This window comes from Phacochoerus africanus, chromosome 11, assembly GCF_016906955.1.
Source record: "Phacochoerus africanus isolate WHEZ1 chromosome 11, ROS_Pafr_v1, whole genome shotgun sequence".
Lineage (NCBI taxonomy): Eukaryota > Metazoa > Chordata > Mammalia > Artiodactyla > Suidae > Phacochoerus > Phacochoerus africanus.
This window is the reverse complement of record NC_062554.1, coordinates 12,700,743-12,720,942: the sequence shown is the minus strand read 5'-3', so window position 1 is coordinate 12,720,942 and position 20,200 is coordinate 12,700,743. Positions and strand designations below refer to the sequence as shown.

Sequence of the window (20,200 nt, the reverse complement as noted above, 5' to 3'; positions counted from 1 at the left end):
CTGAGGCGCTGCGCTAAGTGGGACGTCTGACCTGGGTTTGATTGCTGCCTGGGTCACATGTGTAGCCTTGAGCAACTCCTCTGAGCCCCAGGTTCCTCTGCAGAAACCAGATGATGTATTGCAAGCACCTCGCCCAGGGCTGGAAGACCCCAGGTGTTCAATAAACGGAACCAATTAGTGCTATTAGGGTTTCCTCTCTGCCGTGTGAACTGGACCAAAAGTTTCCCAGGCATTAATTGGTCCCTCTCCCAGCCTGAGATGAATGGTGCTCCAGCCCAGTGGCCGCATCTCCGAGGCCTCCCAAAATAAATGGCCACCCACGGTGGTGGCATGTGGAATTAGCATGTTGCGGGTGTGCCTCCCCATAATGGGGCTCATTTTTTATACAACTGGGAACTTTTTTAATAAAGAAAGATGTGAAATAATCTCATCGCCACCACTGCCAAGCACAGGAAGCATTAGGCGGTTCCCTAGCGAGCTTCTTAATTCGATTTTATTAATTTTTGCTGCAGAAGTATACCTCCTCTTCACTGGGGACCCTCCAGGGGATAAGGGGGACAGCTGTCTGGGTGGCACCGCCTTGGGGCAGGTCACAGGGGACCTTCCCAGTGATGCTTGGAGAGGCCCCCATCATTGTTGGTGGAGCGGACCCCGTGTCTTCCTTTGCCTGCCCTGCAGAGGACACAGCTTCAGCCTCCCACGCCTCTGATTTTTCATGGGAATTGTCTGCCACACTGTTTTTGCTTCTGCAATTGTGTTTGATTACCCCTGGGAAGGCAACCTTATTATAACCAGGCCATTCACAGCTAAAGTCATCTCAGCACCATCATTATAAATCCTTATTTTCAAGGCTTTAGAATGTGTTTGGGGAGAAAGGGGGAGACACACATGTCTCTCCTTCCTTTGAGAATGACCGTGATCATTTGCTGTCATTTAATGGAAATCACTGCAACCATTAAGTCAGTACCTTCTAAGTTGCCTGCCTAGCCCTCCACGAGGAAATTGGCTGAGGTTTTTCCAGTCCTAGCAATAGCCCTATTGCTTTACCAGGGAAGAAACTAAGACTCAGAGAAGGAAAGGCACTTGTCCAAGGTTGCACAGAAAAGCGGGTCACAGAGGCGATGAGGCTCTCGACTCCTGGCCTTGATTCTGGACCTGAGTCCGTTTGTCCCCCACACAGGGCCCCACAGGGCCTCTTATGACCTGCGTTTGCATCGTGTGACCTGCATTGTCTGGTTTCCTCTTGGGTCCTCCTACCTGCTTGTCAAACTTAAGCAGCAACTAATGGAAGAGTCAGAAAATGTGCCCAGAGGCCTCATCAGGCCAGGCCCCAACGAGAGGGAACGAGCATTTTCGCTCCAGAGTACCCGCCGGTGGTTCAGGGATCACCGCTGCTAAGGGGTGGGTCCAAATACAGAAATGGACCTCTGGAGTCTATTTCTTTATTAAAATATGAAAAGCCCTGACACGTTGCTACCCCTGCGGGACCCCTGTATTTCTGATTCTGAAAGGAAATTGAGTCGTGTGCTGACCTTGTAGCATAAGCAGAGATCACACAAAGGGGCTCCTGAGCCTAGAGGCTGGAGCAAAATGTCCCCAAACCCAGGACAGTGTCCCCAGCTGAGCCACAGCCAGAGAAGCCATCACAGATTCAAACATGCATGGCCTCCCAGAGCCTCCAGGAGGAAGAAGATGCTGGGGAGCTAACGGGGCTGAACAAGGAGCCCTAAGCATAGAGGACAGGAGAGACCCCAGAGGAGATGGGAAGTCCAAAGCCCCAAGGAGGGTTGGAATCGCTCAGAGGACCGCAGATCAGATGCTGCCTGTTTCAGGGATGAGAGCAGATCCAGTCTCAGGCACTCACCAGCCACAGGATTGACTGTGGTCTCCCTGGTGTCAAACACAGGCACGGTGCCCGGCCAGAGATACCGAGGTGCCGGCCCACTTGGCCTCTCCCTTTTCTGGAGGGAGTCGAGAAGGCTCTGCCCACCTGTCCTCATTAGGAGAATTGCATTGGGACCTGACGTGGGAGATATCCAGTAACAGCAACTGTTTACCCAGCATCTGCAGTGTCTTTATCCTCACCACAGCCCTATTGTGTAATTGGCATGATTATACCCATTTTACAGACGAAGAGACTTCTCAGAGCTAACTAGTGGCCCAAACCCTTGTCCACGACCTGTGCTGCCTCCCTGCTCAGGAGCGTCTCAGACCAAGTTCTCAATGTCTAGCTTCCGTGTCTCTTTCCTCCTACCCCTTCCCCAGGTTCACAACCGGAACCTCCTGTCTCTGGACTTTGACCGCGTGACACGCACGGAGAAGATCTACGACGACCACCGCAAGTTCACCCTCCGGATCCTCTACGACCAGGCAGGGCGGCCCAGCCTCTGGTCACCCAGCAGCAGGCTGAATGGCGTCAACGTGACCTACTCCCCAGGGGGCCACATCGCCGGCGTCCAGAGGGGCATCATGTCCGAGAGGATGGAGTACGACCAGGCGGGTCGCCTCACGTCTAGGATCTTCGCTGATGGGAAGACGTGGAGCTACACGTACTTAGAGAAGGCAGGTGTCTGTCTCCCTCCATCCCTGGCCTTGCCGTGTGGAAGACCCATCACCGTGGCTCAGCCATGGCCAGCCCAGCCTGCTGACCTTGGTGGGACAGATCTGACCCATCTGGTCTCTGAAAGGAAATCTCCCGGAAAATCTACATCCCGAGAGCGGGTGTCCTAGGAGGCGTCTGGATGGGTTGGGGTCATGGTGTAGCAAGTGGGCAAGGGGTGGGGGCGTGGCCCGGGGGCGTGGCCCAGGGGCAGGAGAATGTGAACACCCCACCTGATAGGCTGGAGCTCAGATCAGGCCCAAATACTTATGGATCAGGCTTTGGGGTCCTGACCCAGGCAGGGGTCTGCTCCCAGGTCTAGGGCACACAGTGTGATCTGGGGTCACTGAGAACAAGGCAGAAGCCTTGGGATCAGTATTAAGCACAAGGTGTTTAATCCTGAGCTTCAAGTGCTAGGTGTGGCCTTAGTAAGTCTCTTCTGCTTCAGGTCAGAATCCATTTCGTCCCAGGGTCTAGGAATCAGAAGGGGTCTGAAGTCAAAAGTTGGTCCCAAATAAGAGAAAACGGTAACTTTGCTGCCCAGATGCCTTCAGGCCTGTTAGCTGCTGCCTTATTCCTGAAACAGCCTATGTTCCATGTCCCAGTTCTGACCTCCAGCCCCTCACTTTGTGCTCTGCTCCTGCGCACCTGCCTAGGGCCCGGGCTCTGCTTGATCTGTCCCTCAATACCCTGAGCAGAATCTGCATCTCAGAGCAGTGCTTCCTGTCACAGCCTTCCTGTGACAGCCCAGCCCCACCCCAGGGTGGGCACATGACCTGTTACTACACCAGCAACTATGCAAGACCTTAAATGCGCTTCTCAGATACGTCTCTATCCTGTAGGCCATGGGGGCGTCAACAGAGGTGGTTTAGCAGGCAGTGGACATTATCAGACTGTGGTTTTGGATAATCATGTTTGCCTGAGTAGCAGGATGGGTCTGAGAAGGAATCTGGAGCAAGGACGCCAGGAGAGAGGCTGCGGCCAATACTTGGACCAGGGCGCCCGCCTTGCTCCTACTCCATCCCCCACTGAAATCCTCATTTTCGTACCACTGAAAGGGGCAAACAGACAAGGCTGCTCACCCTAGGGAGGCAAATAGCCGGGTTGCCCTGGCGTCCCAGGCCCTGCCAGGGCCAAGGGCGAAGGGAAATCCTTCTCTTAGCACATCTGTGCCCCGTTGCAGCATCCTAGGGCATGCCCGTTGGAAAGCTCTGGCTTGGGCATGACTTAGGAGAACCACCAGCTTCCTTGGCCTTTCATTCCCTTCCTGTAGGTCTCGGGCTCCCCGCCCCCGCCCCTTCTGCCCACCACCCTCCTCTCATCCCTCGGTTCTCCTCTCCCTCCAGTCCATGGTGCTGCTCCTCCACAGCCAGCGGCAGTACATCTTTGAGTTCGACAAGAACGACCGCCTCTCCTCCGTGACCATGCCCAACGTGGCCCGGCAGACGCTGGAGACCATCCGCTCGGTGGGTTACTACAGGAACATCTACCAGCCCCCCGAGGGCAATGCCTCGGTCATCCAGGACTTCACGGAGGACGGGCACCTCCTCCACACCTTCTACCTGGGCACCGGCCGCAGGGTGCTCTACAAGTACGGCAAGCTGTCCAAGCTGGCCGAGATGCTCTACGACACCACCAAGGTGAGCTTCACCTACGACGAGACGGCTGGCATGCTCAAGACCGTCACCCTCCAGAACGAAGGCTTCACCTGCACCATCCGCTACCGCCAAATCGGGCCCCTGATCGACCGCCAGATCTTCCGCTTCACCGAGGAAGGCATGGTCAATGCCCGCTTCGACTACAACTATGACAACAGCTTCCGGGTGACCAGCATGCAGGCCGTGATCAACGAGACCCCTCTGCCCATCGACCTGTATCGCTACGATGACGTGTCGGGCAAGACGGAGCAGTTCGGGAAGTTTGGCGTCATCTACTACGACATCAACCAGATCATCACCACGGCGGTCATGACCCACACCAAGCACTTCGACGCCTACGGCCGGATGAAGGAGGTGCAGTACGAGATCTTCCGCTCGCTCATGTACTGGATGACCGTCCAGTACGATAACATGGGGCGGGTCGTGAAGAAGGAGCTGAAGGTGGGGCCCTACGCCAACACCACCCGCTACGCCTACGAGTACGATGCCGACGGCCAGCTGCAGACGGTCTCCATCAATGACAAACCACTCTGGCGATACAGCTACGACCTCAATGGGAACCTGCACTTGCTGAGCCCGGGGAGCAGTGCACGGCTCACCCCGCTACGCTATGACCTCCGGGACCGCATCACCAGGCTGGGGGACGTGCAGTACAAGATGGACGAGGACGGTTTCCTGAGGCAGCGGGGCGGTGATGTCTTCGAGTACAACTCGGCGGGCCTGCTCATCAAGGCCTACAGCCGGGGGGGTGGCTGGAGCGTCAGGTACCGCTACGATGGCCTGGGGCGGCGGGTGTCCAGCAAGAGCAGCCACAGCCACCACCTGCAGTTCTTCTATGCAGACCTGACCAATCCCACCAAGGTCACGCACCTCTACAACCACTCCAGCTCTGAGATCACATCCCTCTACTACGACCTGCAAGGACACCTCTTCGCCATGGAGCTGAGCAGCGGGGACGAGTTTTATATAGCCTGCGACAACATCGGGACCCCTCTCGCTGTCTTCAGTGGGACGGGTCTGATGATCAAGCAGATCCTGTACACGGCCTACGGGGAGATCTACATGGACACCAACCCCAACTTCCAGATCATCATCGGCTACCACGGCGGCCTCTACGACCCGCTCACCAAGCTCGTGCACATGGGCCGGCGGGATTACGACGTGCTGGCTGGCCGCTGGACCAGCCCAGACCACGAGTTGTGGAAGCACCTTAGCAGCAGCAACATCATGCCTTTTAATCTCTATATGTTTAAAAACAACAACCCCATCAGCAACGCTCAGGACATCAAGTGCTTCATGACAGGTGAGGATCGGGAGTCCTTCAGGGGCTGGAGCCACGGCTGCCCTGGTCCTCTGACAAGACGGGCTTCCTTGAGGAAGCCAGTAGGGGTGACAAGAAACAGTGACATTCCCTTAGAGCACTCTTTTCCAGAGTAGTTTTGAGGAAACACTAGTTCAGAGAATGCGCTGGAGAAACTGGTTTGGCGTCAAATCAGTTTGACAGGGCAGCCATCGTTCTTAAATTTTCATGACCCATTTCAGCTTATGAAAGGTTCTGAGGAGTCCCCATTACGGCTCAGCGGATTAGGAACCCAACTAGGATCCACGAGGGTGAGGGCTCCATCCCCGACCTTGCTCAGTAAGTGGGTTAAGAATCCAGCGTTGCCCTGAGCTGTGGTGTAGGTCACAGATGAGGCTCAGATCCGACATTGCTGTGACTGGCGTAGGCTGGCAGCTGCAGCTCCAATTTAGTCCCTAGCTTGGGGACTTCCCTATGCCTCAGGGGTGGCCCTAAAAAAGGCAAGAAAAGAAAGTAAGTTAAGTCTCTGAGAAGTCCCATAGTAAAGAGAACTGTTTCATATATTTACCAGTTCTCTAATTTATTTGACCAAGAAACCCCTTGTTTCACCATGAAACCCTGGTATCTCCTTGGATGTGAGATACCCTTGAAATGCACTTTGAGAGTTTCTGACCCAAAGATCAGGCTGGTTATGAGTCCCTGATAAGTTGGGAGAAGGTATAGCCAAAAAAAAAAAAAAAAGAAAAAAAATTCATTTCTTATTTGAGTTGATATAATAGAAAATTCAGACTTTAGAGACAGAATTCAGTGAAAGATCCATCATTTCTAAGCTATGACAGTCACAAAATTCATTTAAGTTCCCCTGAATTCTAGTTTCCTGATGTGCAAATTGAAGTTAGAATCCCCGCCCTGACTCTTGATATATTAAATATGCATATTGTAAATCCTAGAGCAACACTAAGAGATAAAACGGAGGCATAGCTAATCAATCAGTAGTGGAGCTAAAATGAAGACAAAAGTAATAATCCAAAGAAGGAGGGGAAAGGAACAAAGAACAGATAGACACATAGGAAAAAAAAGTATCTATCTTGTAGGAGGATCTCAAGGGTGACCTGAGATACATTGTATCACCCGCCCAGCACAATACAAGGCTCATGGTGGTTCCTTTCCTCTACCCTCTGATTTTAAAAGTAGCCTTTGGTCTCCACTGCTGTGAAACCACCTTGAGTACAAAGGGTTCTCCAGGTCGCACATGCCAGAAATGTCCCCAGCAGCCTCCTCCCAGCAAGCAGCCACCGCCAGGCCAGCCACGGAAGACCTCAAGAGTCAGAGCAGCCATGGGGATTCAGGCCTGGATAAAACCAGCCCTTTGTGTAGAAGAGAATTTGTCACGGGCGAAAGTTGGACATGACAGTTTGCACACCTCGTCATTTCCCCTCTTTTGTCCTGTGACACAGTCCTCGCGTCCCTGATTTTGAGGCAGTTTCCTTCTCTCAGCAAGGGCCTCCCCTGTGCAGTCGCTGTTTTAAGCCCGAGGGGTAGGAAGATGCTCCCTGCGCTCCAGGAATACACACTGCGAGAGGCGAGACACACCACTGCGGTGCAGTGTGAGGGGCCCACGGTGAAGGTTTGCACTGCTGGCCAGTGAAACACAGGAGGCACAGCTGGTTCTGCCCAGGGAGCTGCTGACGCGCGAGGCCCCCTTATGGGTGGACGTGCACCAGGTGTTGGGAAGAAAGGCGATCCAGGGAGAGGGGGCTGCACATAGAAGAGGGCAGAGAGGACAACACATGCAGCACGCATGGTGCCCCAAGGGACATGGTGGATTCCTGGCCCCCAAACCTGGGGGCCAGTTTGGCCCCATTTCTGTTGACAGCAATTAGAGGACTCCTCTTTCAGGAACAATTCCTGGTGGTCATGTCACAAGCGGGAGTCCCAAAAGTGGGAAGGAAGAGAGGACATAGAGGTGAGCAGGTGTGATGAGAGCATCCTTGGGACCTGTGGATGCCCAGGAATGTCCCAAGGTCTCACAGCATTCCCCAACCTCAGCCTGCTGCCTGCCCTAGAAAAACTTAACAGACTGAGAGGACAGTTCCATTCTGTCCGTCTCCATTCAGCACGCCCCCTGCCTCACCCTTCGATGACTTTCCTGTGAGGTGACTTGGCAGATTACTGTAGCCGAAGAAAAAAAATGGTTCCCCAAAAAAACGGTGCCACTACAAAGCAAGATGCCACTAATTCTCATGAAACCTGACCATTTAGCTTCCACATGGGCTACATGCAACCTCATTCACATCCAGCAACAGCAGCCATCAAAGGGGCATCTTTTTAAGTTCCCCACTTCTAAGCTGGGGTTAGACCTCTGAGTCGTCTGACCCCCCAAATCCCCATTCGTAGATTCAGAGCCTCTCTATAGAAGTGCAAGGCTGTGCACATGAGAAAGAGATTATTATTATTCATCACGGTCCCGGGCAGCCCCACTGAAGTCCGGGACGATGGGTAAAGAGCTTTTTAACTTGAGGGAAATGTCTACCTGAGCTCCTGGAAAGAAGAATAAAATTCCCAACTCTTCAGAAAAGCAAGGTAGAAAAACCAGTGGATAAATCCATTTTCAGCATTTTACCTAAAGGCATAATGAGACCGTTTCCCACCTTCCATCAGTTATAATTAAGACCCAGGTCTCTTTCCAGCCCCCTGGCTTCCTGGGCATTTGCCGTATTCCTGATAGAGGCTTTCCTTTGCAACTGCAAATTCAGATGCAAGTGCTCAGCCTCAGGCAAAGTGGCTTTGTAGGGGTCCCCCCACCCCCATCCTATTTGTTTTAATTTCCCAAAGAACCATCTGCCAAGATTCATAGAATCAGAGATTCTTAGAAACTCAGTGAGGAAAGGGGCTTTGAAGAAAAGCTGATTCAAGTGCCTCATGTTACAAAGGAGGAGATAGCGGTCCGGGGATGTGGAGGCAAGAGTCGAGAAAACAGACCAAGCTGGACACTTTTTTCTTTTTTGCTTTTTAGGGCCGCACCCGCAGCATATGGAGGTTCCCAGGCTAGGGGTCTAATCGGAGCTACAGCTGCCAGCCTACACCGCAGCCACGGCAATGCCAGATCCAAGCCGTGTCTGCCACCTGCACCACAGCTCACAGCAACACTGGATCCTTAACCCACTGAGCGAGGCCAGGGATCAAACCCGCAACCTAATGGTTCCTAGTCAGATCCATTTCTGCTGCGCCACAACAGGAACTCCCTGGACACTTTAAAATACATTAAATTCAATCATTTATGGAACAAACAGAACACCTCCTGCTATGTGATGGCTGTGCCCAAATGGTAACGCTGTTAGTTTTCTTCTCCATTGCTTGCTGAAATCCATGTCTCCCATCAATTTGCAGGCAAGAAAAGTGAGCCTCAGAGAGGGTAAGGAGACTGTCCAAGATCACCCAGTTTACAAGCTGGGGAGTCAGAGTTTGGATTTGGGTTTTGTCTTGCCTTACCAGGTTCTCCCCTTAAATGATCTTTCTAGAAGTAGAACCCGGGTTTCCAAGCTTCCCTTTCTACCACCCCTCCATCTCAGCACCGCCAGGCTTCAACCCCAAGACAGGGGCTCTGGAATAGCCAAACAAACCAAGGAAAGAAAGAAAGAGAGAGAGGAAGGAAGGGAGGGAGGAAGAAAAAAGACAAATGTGGTTCCTGAGTGGAAAGGCAACAGGGTGCACTGGTGACAGGGTCAGAGTTGTGGACTCCCATCACCAAGATGAACTCAATTCCGCCAATACCGGGACCCTAAGACCCTCCCTGAGCAGGGATCTAGCTGCTTTAGAAGAAGCCCCAGGTAGGCCTGAATGCCTGCAGCCCAGCGTTGCTGGCTCTGAGGCTTAATTCCAACCATATCTTCCCCACACTTTGGATTCGAGTCTCTGCTCAACCACGGCTTTAGCATCTTCCGCTGCCCCTTTCCAAGGAAGGCTGAGCCATGCCAGACACAGCCTGTCTGTCTCTTGAGACCCCAAGTCACCTCCCCCCAGCCATCCCAGGCTCTTCCTGCTCCAGCCACGGTTTTCCTTTCTGCTTTCTGTCTGTCTTGCTGAACTGCTGTCTGGTTACCCAAACACTCCCTTCCCCTCTCCAGGCCTTGCCTTATTCAATGGCCTTTGCCCAAAGGGCCCCCTTAATCTCTATCAGATCCTGACAAAATTGATCCAGCTGTCAATGTCTCGCCTAAAAGCCACCTTCGTCATGAAGACTTGCCAGCCTGTGCAACCGAAAAACCTGTGCCCTCCTCTCGACTTCTGCCCTGGGTCAGAGCTACCCATGACCATGGCTCCTCACTCCCTCAGGGTCCTGCGTGTGCAGGCTGAGGCTCTCAGACACCAGACTCTCAGCCCCAGTGGACGGGTAACTGACGGCATGCCCTCCACGCTCCTTCTTTTCCCGATGTCCCAGCTTCCCGATGCCATTCTTCAGTGACCCAGATGCTGGGGACCAAGTCCCGCCTGTCTCCGTGGCTAGTACTTTATCATCAGTAACCACCCCACCCCACCCCCCACCAGCCGGAATACTGTGAAAACCATTCAATCCAATGCCCATGGGGCTGGATCCTCAAGCCCAATAGAAAGACTGGATAATGAAGGCACGGGGAGGTGAGGTGACTTCCCTGGGCCGTCAGAGTAAATAAAAGGCAGGATTGGGGCCAAAAACGCTTTGATCTTTAGTCAGGCCAGCTCCGCATCCGTGTACTTCAGCCCTGAGGCTCTGCCCTCTGTAAAAAGAAGGATCAGGGAAGGAGGAAGAGTTTGTTTCTTAGGTGGATTTTTTCTTTGAAAGGCATTCCTTAGTCTTTTCTTTGAGCCTGGTTGTCCCCTGTGTCTCCTGCTGATGTTGGGGGCAGGTGTGGAGCCGCCCCTGGCTATGAAGCTGTGGGTCCTAGGGCCAGAGTGACAGTAAGAAAGAGGATCTGGAAACCTAGGTTCTACTTTCGCGACATCTCCGGATATATCCCTAGGAGGGGACCCTAGGTGCCCAGAGCATGTGCGGCTTCCATACCATGAAACAGTTCCCAGGGTATCCGGACCGGCTGACGCTCCCACCAGCGCCTCCCCATTCTCACCCCGCCCGCAGCACCCCCTTGGGATGCGTCACATCTGAGGTCCACTGACTCCACGCCGATGTTTCTGCTTCTCTCCCAACCAGATGTCAACAGCTGGCTCCTCACCTTCGGATTCCAGCTTCACAATGTGATTCCCGGCTATCCCAAGCCAGACACGGATGCCATGGAACCATCCTACGAGCTCTCCCACACGCAGATGAAAACTCAGGAATGGGACAACAGCAAGGTAATTCATGCACATGGCTGCTCACCCCTCAGGCCATCCAGACCACCCAGGGGTGGGTCCCACCAGCTTCTTGGGACAGTTTGGGCCAGTGGTAGAGACCAATGAGGTATACTCACCATGCCTGCTGGAGACTGTTCAGCAAATACTTAGTAACCCTGCCACTGACAAGACCCTGTGGCCCCAGCTGTATCAACACACAGACCCTTGTAAGCCAAATTAAGGAGTTTTGTATGTTGCAGTGAGTCTGGAGTTGCACAAAAACAGTGAGGCTTTGTCACACTCCAGAACAAAAGCTCAAGAAGGGAAGCGGTGCTCTAAATACAGATGTGACGTTTTCTGAGCACCTCAATACACTTGGCCTTGAGTGAAGTCTTCTACACAAATTAACACACAAATATCCCCTGGTGTCATTGTTCTCATTTTATGGATTTGATAAAAGGCTTTCCAGTGCTGCACAGGGAGGATGGAGCAGAGGGGGATTCAAACCCGGATTTGTCTATAGGTGCTCCAGAAAAGGTTACCTTCCCCTTTCATGACCCAATTTCAAAGACTCCTAGAATTATACAGCTATAAAGATCCTTAAAAGTTTCATCCCGGAGTTCCCTCTGTGGCTCAGCAGATTGAGAACCCAGCTAGTATCCATGAGGACGCTGGATCAATCCCTGGCCTTGCTCAGTGGGTTAAGGATCTGGCATTGCCGTGAGCTGTGGTGTGGGTCACAGATGTGACTCAGATCTGACATTGCTATGGCTGTGCTGCAGTCTGGCAGCTGCAGCTCCAATTCGACCCATCACCTGGGAACCTCCATATGCTGTGGGTGCAGCCCTAAAAAGGAAAAAAAAAAAAAAAAAAACCAGTTTCATCCCACCCTTCACTTCCAGCATCCATTTGCTCATTTCTTCTCCCCGCCCCTCTCGCCCATAAGATCTGTTTGGGGGGGGGTGGCTTTTCCAGGCCTCGGGTTGCAGGAAGGAATCAGGCAGAGACCAGGCTGTCCCGGGGATCCCTGCCCAGGGGGCCAAGAGCCCGGGGAGGAAGGCAGGGTGCCCCATAGCATACTGCCTGCAGTCGGAAGCTGACACGTCCGCATCTCTTACTCTGGATTCCGTTAGACCTCGGCCTGGCTCTTTCTTCTCCCTGGACTCCGGACCACGTGATGCTGCCCCGCTCTGCCCTGGTGGCCCTGCCATCTTCCTCTGTCACAACACTCACCACACTCTTATTTTCATTCTTTTTTTCTTTTCTTTTTTTCCTTTCTAGGGCCGCACCCGGGCATATGGACGTTCCCAGGCCAGGGGTCAAATCGGAGCTCCAGCTGCCAGCCTGTGCCAGAACCAAAGCAACTCGAGATCTGCACCGCGTCTGTGACGGACACCACAGCTCACGGCAACGCCGGATCCTTCACCCACTGAGCGAGGCCAGGGACCCAGCCCCTGTCCTCATGAATCCTGGTCGGGCTCCTTACTGCTGAGCCAGGACAGGAACTTCTCATCCTTATTTTCTTTTTGGTACCACCACCAGACCATGAGCCCCAAGAGGACAAGGACTGGGTCTTCCTTGGTCCCCAGCATGGCACCTCCGCACCCTGCAGGTGCATGGAAAACTTCTGTTGAATGAACAGGTGGTTGAAAGAGATCAACACCCCTGTGAGTTCAGCCTTTTTCCCCATTTTACGGATGAGGAAGGAGACCAAAGTTGAGAGAGAGAGATTCACCCTGGGTCAGCTGGAAAGTGGCAGAAGGCATGAGAACCCAAGTCTGTCTGGTCACAGAGCCTGTCCTCTCTCTGCGGCCCTGCCCCTGCCCTCTCCCGTCCCCAGCACCCCTCCAGGCCTGCCCAGAGGCCCACAGCACAGCCTGTTTTCCCAGGGCTGCTTCCAGCCACTCAGCCCCCGCCCCCACCTCCTCTCCCTCCTGGAGCCGCGTGTCTGATGGCCCGTTTGCCAGCCTCGCCTGTCAATGAATTATTGATTTCTGCCCTTGGCAAGCATCGGAGATCTTTGTTGTTGAGCACTCCAGCTTTCGTGAAACTCTAGGAAATAATTGTTCACAGACAGGGTTCTATTAATTATAAAGAGGACTTAATTTCAGCGAGAAGCCGATGGGCCTGTTGCTAAAGCCGCTTCCTGGAGCTGCTGATCAGGCCCTGGGGCCTGCCTGAGCCTGGCTTTCCCGAGCTCCCCCAGCCACGTGAGGGACAGGCAGATGGTGTGCCAAGGAGACAGGGCCCAAACCGTCCCCCAAAGCAGCCCAGAGTGAGGCACCGTGGGGACAGAGGCCCTCCTTGACTATCATTTATAAACATGGCAGAGAACCCTAAAGCAGGGTCACCAGATTTATGTGAATCACTGCTTTCCATGTCTCAAGCCTTCTTCCCGAAGTGCATTCCTCACCTTCCTGCATCTAACATCACCTGCTCATCCTTCAAGTCCCAACGCAGCCGTGAGCCTGTCCTCGAACCCCATCCTCCCCATCTCTCCCCTGCACGTCCAGGCCAAGGTCGCCTGAGCCGTGTTTGCTCCTCCTCCTCCAGCAGCCCTTGAGCTGAGCCTCTAGAATCAGACAGACCTGGCTTCAAATGTTGGCTTGAATACCTGCTACTTGCACGACGGTGGGCCCGTTAGTTACAGCTGCGTTGAGCTTTGGTCTCCTTAGATGGAAAACCAGAATAGTGGCAGTACCCACTGTCTCAAGTTCTTGTGAAGATCAAGAATGAGACAATGCATGTGAAATGTGACTTATTCAGCTCAAAGACCGAGAAATGTCGGCTCTGGCTGTTACTGTCACGGCTCTGAGGCCACCCATCATCACCTTTGATTGGAGTTATGGTCCCATCTGTCTTTCCCCACTGGACCATGCGTTCTCCAGGGGCAGGGACGATGTCTGAGTCATTGCTGTAGCTCCAGCATCCAGGAAAGGACTGGGCACAGAGGAGCAGAAGGAAGGGTGACTCGGTGGATGAGGAGGCCTGGGGTCCTGGGGGTCAGCACAGAGCTGGATGCTACAGGTTGATAAATCTCTATCCGTTTGACTTAGCTGTGGAAGCCGATTCTCCAGGCCCTGGGGGGCTTCCCCGTTTGTCTCACTCGTGCTCTCTCTCTCTCTCTCTCCTCCCCCATCAGTCTATCCTTGGGGTACAGTGTGAGGTGCAGAAGCAGCTCAAGGCCTTCGTCACCCTGGAACGTTTTGAGCAGCTCTATGGCTCCACAATCACCAGCTGCCAGCAGGCCCCAGAGACAAAGAAGTTTGCATCCAGCGGCTCGGTCTTCGGCAAGGGGGTCAAGTTCGCCCTGAAGGATGGCCGAGTGACCACAGACATCATCAGTGTGGCCAACGAGGACGGGCGGAGGGTCGCTGCCATCTTGAACAACGCCCACTACCTGGAGAACCTGCACTTCACCATCGACGGGGTGGACACCCACTACTTCGTGAAACCGGGGCCTTCAGACGGCGACCTGGCCATCCTGGGGCTCAGCGGGGGGCGGCGGACCCTGGAGAACGGGGTCAACGTCACGGTGTCCCAGATCAACACGATGCTCAACGGCAGGACTAGACGCTACACAGACATCCAGCTCCAGTACGGGGCGCTGTGCTTGAACACCCGCTACGGGACCACGCTGGACGAGGAGAAGGTGCGGGTGCTGGAGCTGGCCCGGCAGAGAGCCGTGCGCCAGGCCTGGGCCCGGGAGCAGCAGAGACTCCGGGACGGGGAGGAAGGCCTGCGGGCCTGGACAGAGGGCGAGAAGCAGCAGGCGCTGAACACAGGGCGGGTTCAAGGCTACGATGGCTTCTTCGTGATCTCCGTCGAGCAGTACCCGGAACTGTCGGACAGCGCCACCAACATCCACTTCATGAGACAGAGCGAGATGGGCCGAAGGTGACAGGGAGGACCGTGGCCTGGACTTCTTGCCAAAGACAGCTACTCTTTTGTGGCCGCCTACCTGACTGTGCTGTACTTTAAAAAAAAGAGAAAAAAAAAAATCCTTTTTGTAACAAGTGCAGAAAACAAAGACAAAAAAAGATACTGGTTGCATTGTAATTCATGCAACATGCTTTTTTTTAAGAAAAGGAAAACACAAATTTGGCCTTCGCACATTTTTTGCAAAGAACAGAAGGTATTTTTTTTCTGTAGTGTGATCACAATGAAAACTAGATTGTCTTTTGTTCCCTTTCCCTTGAGGAGTTGTCCTTGTTGTCTGGGGTACATTTCTCCTCGCTGAGATGCATCTCCTGGGGTGTGTCCTTGTCTGTCCCTAGGTACCCAGTGTGATGTGAGACACGAGTGTCTGTGCTTCTTTGTCCCATGTGCAACTCTCTCTTCCGCGGGGGTCGGGCAGGCGTGAGGGGTGCAGAGAGCAGATTTTGAGGGGGCCCTGGAAGGAGGGTCGGCAGGACCTGAGGCTCGTTGGCTAAGCTCCCACAGACACGTGGGAGCTTTTTTAACTCACTGTGTCCCACGCCTCCAGGGGACCACAGATGGGCTTACCTTGCTCTGGGCAATTTCATGATCTCACAGCACCTTTTGTAAGCTGCCCCAAACTCATTCTTAAGCTTTCGATTTTGATGCTAAGTGAAACCCCCTCCTGCTTTTGCCAGTCTTGTGTGGTTGTCAGTGCCATCCCCGTGCTGGGATGGAGACAGTGTCTCCCAGGCCCTGTCCCGTGTCTGATGACATCCTCCCAGGGTTAAGAGCCCCAGCCTCCCCAAGAGGCAGAGGCACCCAGGATGCCTGTGGTTGCTTGGGCCTCCCAAGATGTTTCTCAGACGCCTCCTCTCTCCCTTAGTCAGATGTGAGAACCAGCACCGCACAACAAGCCCTCAGTGTGGGTACCACGTCCAGAGGGAAAGGTCACCCACGCCGAAGGGATGGCAGTGGTGGCAAGGGTACCAGCCTGCCTTCCTAGGCGAACCCCTCTCCCCACACTTTGGTTATCTTCCCTCCGCTGCTCAGCTGCCACCACTGAGAAACAGGAGTGTGAAGAGAGGTACTTGGTGGCCTTTGATTCTGGAACGAGGCTTCAGGAAAACTCAGCCAAAGAGGGGAAGGCCTGAGCCAAGCATCCTTGTAACCAGCTCCCGAGGGCTTCTCTGCCTCCCACACATGGGGCTGACTGCCGAGCTGGGATGCGGCTGGAGAGGCTTTCGGGACACTCTGTCTGTGAAATTCTTCTACGGCCTCCCCCCACAGGAGCCCAGCAAGGGTCCTAGGGCAAGATTAAGGAGCAAGGAGGAAGGAGCTAATCGGATGTGGCTGGCCTGGCCCAGCACGATTGGGGGCGGTCCCTGAACCTGGTGCCCACGGATCCAGGAGGCCAGGCTCCAGCTGTCCCTGGGCAGATCTATGCCTGAGGTCAGTGGGAAGAGGCTGAAGCGTTCTCAGGAGCGAGCACCCCCCACACCCGGAGGGCAGGCCCAGGGAGGGGAGCAGCCGAGGCCCGGGGAGCAGCAAGGGGCGAGGAGAGCAGCCTGGAGAGCTGGGGACACCTTTCTCCTCCTGTTCTACCTGCCGAATAACCATCACCATTACCACTCACAGGAGGCTCTGGGAGACCAGGAGGGGAAGCCAAATGCTTCCTTTTAAGCTGGGCTTCTTAGAAAATGGGACTTTGTGTGGGTTACATTTTACATTAAATGTGGAAAATGAATTCTGAGTCTGAGCTCTCCCCCGTGGAAACCTCGTTGGACTGACAAGCTCATGGCACCTTTATAGCCTTACTCACAGAGTCTTCAGAATATTCCATGCGCTAATGAAACCAAGACGGTCTCTTACTGCATGAGATTCGGGGCAGCGCGGAGTCTGGGTTCTGCCCGGCAGAGGGAGGCCCCCAAAGCTGCTCGGGAGAGGAGGTTTCGCCTTACGTCACCCCACTGGGATTAGAGGCTGTGTTTTGCTAAGTGCTCTTCCTGTTTCCAAAAAAAGTCACACCCCGGCGAAGAGTGAGCCTTGGCCTGTTTGTGCACTGAGCTCCGCCGGGTCAGATGCAGGGCTCCGAGGGCCCACTGTGCGAGGCAGAAGCTGGTCGCGGGTTCCGTCCAGCAGAATCCTTCCTGGATGGGATGGAAGACAGTTTGGCCTGAAGAACACAAGGTTTTTCTATCCAAAAATAGACTTATGCTTCTCAAATGCACTTTTCATAGTAGGGGCCCTTAAGCAATGGGACCCTTGCCTACTGGCCTAGCCGGCTGCCTGACATCCGTCAAGACCCGCTGGGGAGGTGGACTTGGAGGCCAGAGACAGCATGGGGGCCGAGGGACCCAGCTCCCTACACCTCCCCCACCTTCTGATTCTCCACCCCCAACCCCCCACCAAAGTAATAGTGTGGACTCTTAAAGATCAAAGCCACCGAGATTATGGAGCATTCTGTTTCTTTAAACCAATGATGTTACATTTTTCCCGGGTGACACACTGCCCAGGAGGCCTGGCTTCTGTAACGGGGAGACGCTGAGGCATCCGCAGGCTTTAGGGAAAGGACCTTGAGTGTGGGGCAGGCAGCATCACGTCCCTCAGGTCACACTGGTGCTGTCGTTGTTGGAGGTGGTGCTTCTGGCCTTGGCCCTTTTGAGTTGGTTTCCATGCGGGCTGGCAGGTGGCTCGGTGCCTCTCCTTTCAGTGCGTCCTCCTGCTGAGACCTGCAGTCCCAATCTCACAGCAAGAGTGGGTCCAAAGGCGTAAGTCAGAGTTCCCTGTGCCGATTAGTGGCCTCCAGGCATGAAATCCCACCCTTGAAGGCAGCTGCCCTTTTGGCATTAACCAACCAAAAGGTGACCATTCCTTAGAGACCCCAGTCCTCCCTCGCTTGGCCCAGATTCACTATTCTGCTCGATGTCACCTCCTGACCCTCGAGAAAGGTTTCTTTCGGAAGAGTTCCTGCCTCCTGCCCTCCTCCCCATGGCTGCCATCAGCCCCTCTGTCATCACCTTAAACAGGACTTCAGTGATTCCCCAACTTTATTTTTTACAGGATGAGACTCCCTTTAACCCACCCTCCAGCCATCCCCGGAGGGCAGAGCTATGGCAGTGGGAAGAAGGGAAAGAAACTCCATGGTAAATTAGACCTCCGGACTGTTGGCTGGGAATTAACCCAAGGAAGAGGGCAGTGCCTGATTTCTACCTGTGGATGGAGGGTTTGCAGCAATTTCTAAGAGACGGACCAGAGGCTGAAAATGGCCAGTGGGTGTGATTTTAAAGAGTTGGGACGATGTGGAGCTGGGAGCCGAAGGTGCTGTAGGCAAGGAAGGTGAGTTAAACTGGGCGGTGTTTTTATAAACATGTAACAAGGAGTCAGATTTGTGTTAAAAATAAATAAAAAACTAAAGGACCTTTTTGGCTGTGACTTTCAAGTACCACCCTCGTAGATGGCAGAGGTTTCCAATATGCAAAGACGAGATTTCCATGTGAAATCTTAGACTCGTTTTGCATCTGCAGCCTCGGACTTGTGGTTGCCTCGTGGCGAGGACCGTGACCCTGAGCCTGGTGCCCAGGAGGAAGGAGTCTGCCAGGCCTCAGCAGGGTCTTGGGCTTTTGGGTTTATTCCCCCGGTGCTCAAAGTTGAATCATCTTCCATTCCTCACAAGAACCACTGAGCCCAGGCTGTAGCTTCTGGGCCTGGGCTGGGGCCTGCCTCCTGAGGGGTCCCAGAAAAAGAAAAAAAAAAATCCAGCCTCTTTTTTCCCTTGGGATCCTAAAAGCCCTTTATATAAGGCTTATAATTCCCAGGTAGGTTTCTACACTTGTCTGCATGTTATCAGTTAGGAGGGGATTAAGGACAGAACTCTGTAGTTCCAGGCCCTTTCGCTGAACTTTCCAAAAACAGCAAACTCATTGTCATTGCTCAGGTGACAGAAACCTCATCCTCTCCAACCGTGACACTCTCAAAAACCAGCCTTGTGCACGTGACCACCCCAGGCAGTGGTGAGCTCTTAGGTTTCATCATGAACGTGCAAGACCAGCACGGCGGAAGCCTGGGTGGGGCCGAGGCTGGCTTTCTCACCCCCTCGGGAATGCCAAAGGCATGATACCTGGTGACCTCTTGGTCCCCAAGAACATGCGTTTCATTCTGAGGGCAAACGGCCAATGAAGAACCAACTCTCCGGCAGGCTCAGCCATCCTGGCAGAAACAGAGTCACAGATGTCTGGTGGCGCCTGCGGCCCTGGAGTCACCCAACACCGGAATCCCACCTTTCTAAACCTGCCTGTTGTTCTCGAAGACTTCTGAACCCGCAGCTTCGGCAAAAGGACCCTCCAAGCTGCCTCTGGACGACCACCACTGGAGACTCTGGCCTTACCATGTGGACATAGTTTTCCTGAAGTCTGGAACTAATTTTGAGAAGTTTTTTTCTCAATACTTTTGTGTTTCTAACACTGTATTCTCGACTGTGTAAATACCGACAAGGCTGTAAATAAATGCAGATGTAGATACCTTCTAGAAAAAAAAAAAAAAGGCATAAAAACAAAACCAGAAGTGATCCTGTGTAGCCTTCGTTGACAAATAAAAGAATATTTTGTGTTTAAAGGTGTCTGGTGACCTTTGTTTGGCGAGTAGTGGCTGCCTGAGCCAGTCCTCTGAGTTTGCACTTCCAGAAACTTCTGTTCTCAGGAAGACCTCTGAGGCGCTCATCCTTGGCCCCAAAGTCCCTCTTAAGCCCTCCTGGTGACAGTTGTCATGGAGAGGCATTGCCAGTGGACACAAAGATCCTGGGGCTTAACCTCACAAATACCATCAGCTATGCGCCACTGCTGCTCAGGCCACATCCCAGCCGCTGTCCTTACTGGCCTCAGGGACAGACTCCAGGGGGCGGGACAGCTCAACACTGCCCTGAGGAAAGAGCCTGTGGTCTGCCACAGAATTGTCCACTATGTCACATGTCACTGCCCTCCATATGGGGTGTGTCACTGGTTGCACTTTCAAAAATAAATGCATATTCATCATACAAGTTATTAGAACCACATAATACAACTTGGAAAAAAACAAAGGAAGAAAATTCTTTCAGCACTGTTTTAGGTTCGGGGGTTTTGTTTTTGGGGGTTTGCGCTGTGTGTTCTTAATTTATTCCCTCCCAGCCCCGCAAAAAAATCTAAGGTGGCTGTAATCAGAGCATAGAGGTAATTTTTCACCCTGCTTTTCTCACATAACCTCACATTTAACCTCTCAGCTCCAGAAGTCAGGGATGACAGCTGGTCACTTAGGGAAGTACATTTGCTAAGCCCAGCTCCCTAGTGCGAATGGCAAACCTTAGGGAAATTTAAATAATTGAGGACAAGAGTGAGAGCAGAAGGCTCGCTGCTTCCCACTAGCCTTGGGACTGGCCCCCAC

At 53.4% G+C, this 20,200-nt stretch overlaps 1 protein-coding gene across 1 annotated transcript in view; it reads left to right on the top strand.

The window, feature by feature from the left end:
- Positions 1-19,399, top strand: part of TENM4 (teneurin transmembrane protein 4) — a 410,796-nt gene extending 391,397 nt beyond the window's left edge. The window contains exons 25-29 of the mRNA XM_047751949.1: positions 2,266-2,562; positions 3,946-5,560; positions 10,746-10,888; positions 14,010-15,002; positions 17,849-19,399. Of these exons, the coding sequence (XP_047607905.1) occupies positions 2,266-2,562; positions 3,946-5,560; positions 10,746-10,888; positions 14,010-14,768 (2,814 nt within the window). The 3' untranslated portion in view covers positions 14,769-15,002; positions 17,849-19,399. The remainder of the gene's footprint in view (positions 1-2,265; positions 2,563-3,945; positions 5,561-10,745; positions 10,889-14,009; positions 15,003-17,848) is intronic.
- The last annotated feature ends 801 nt before the right edge of the window (positions 19,400-20,200 follow it).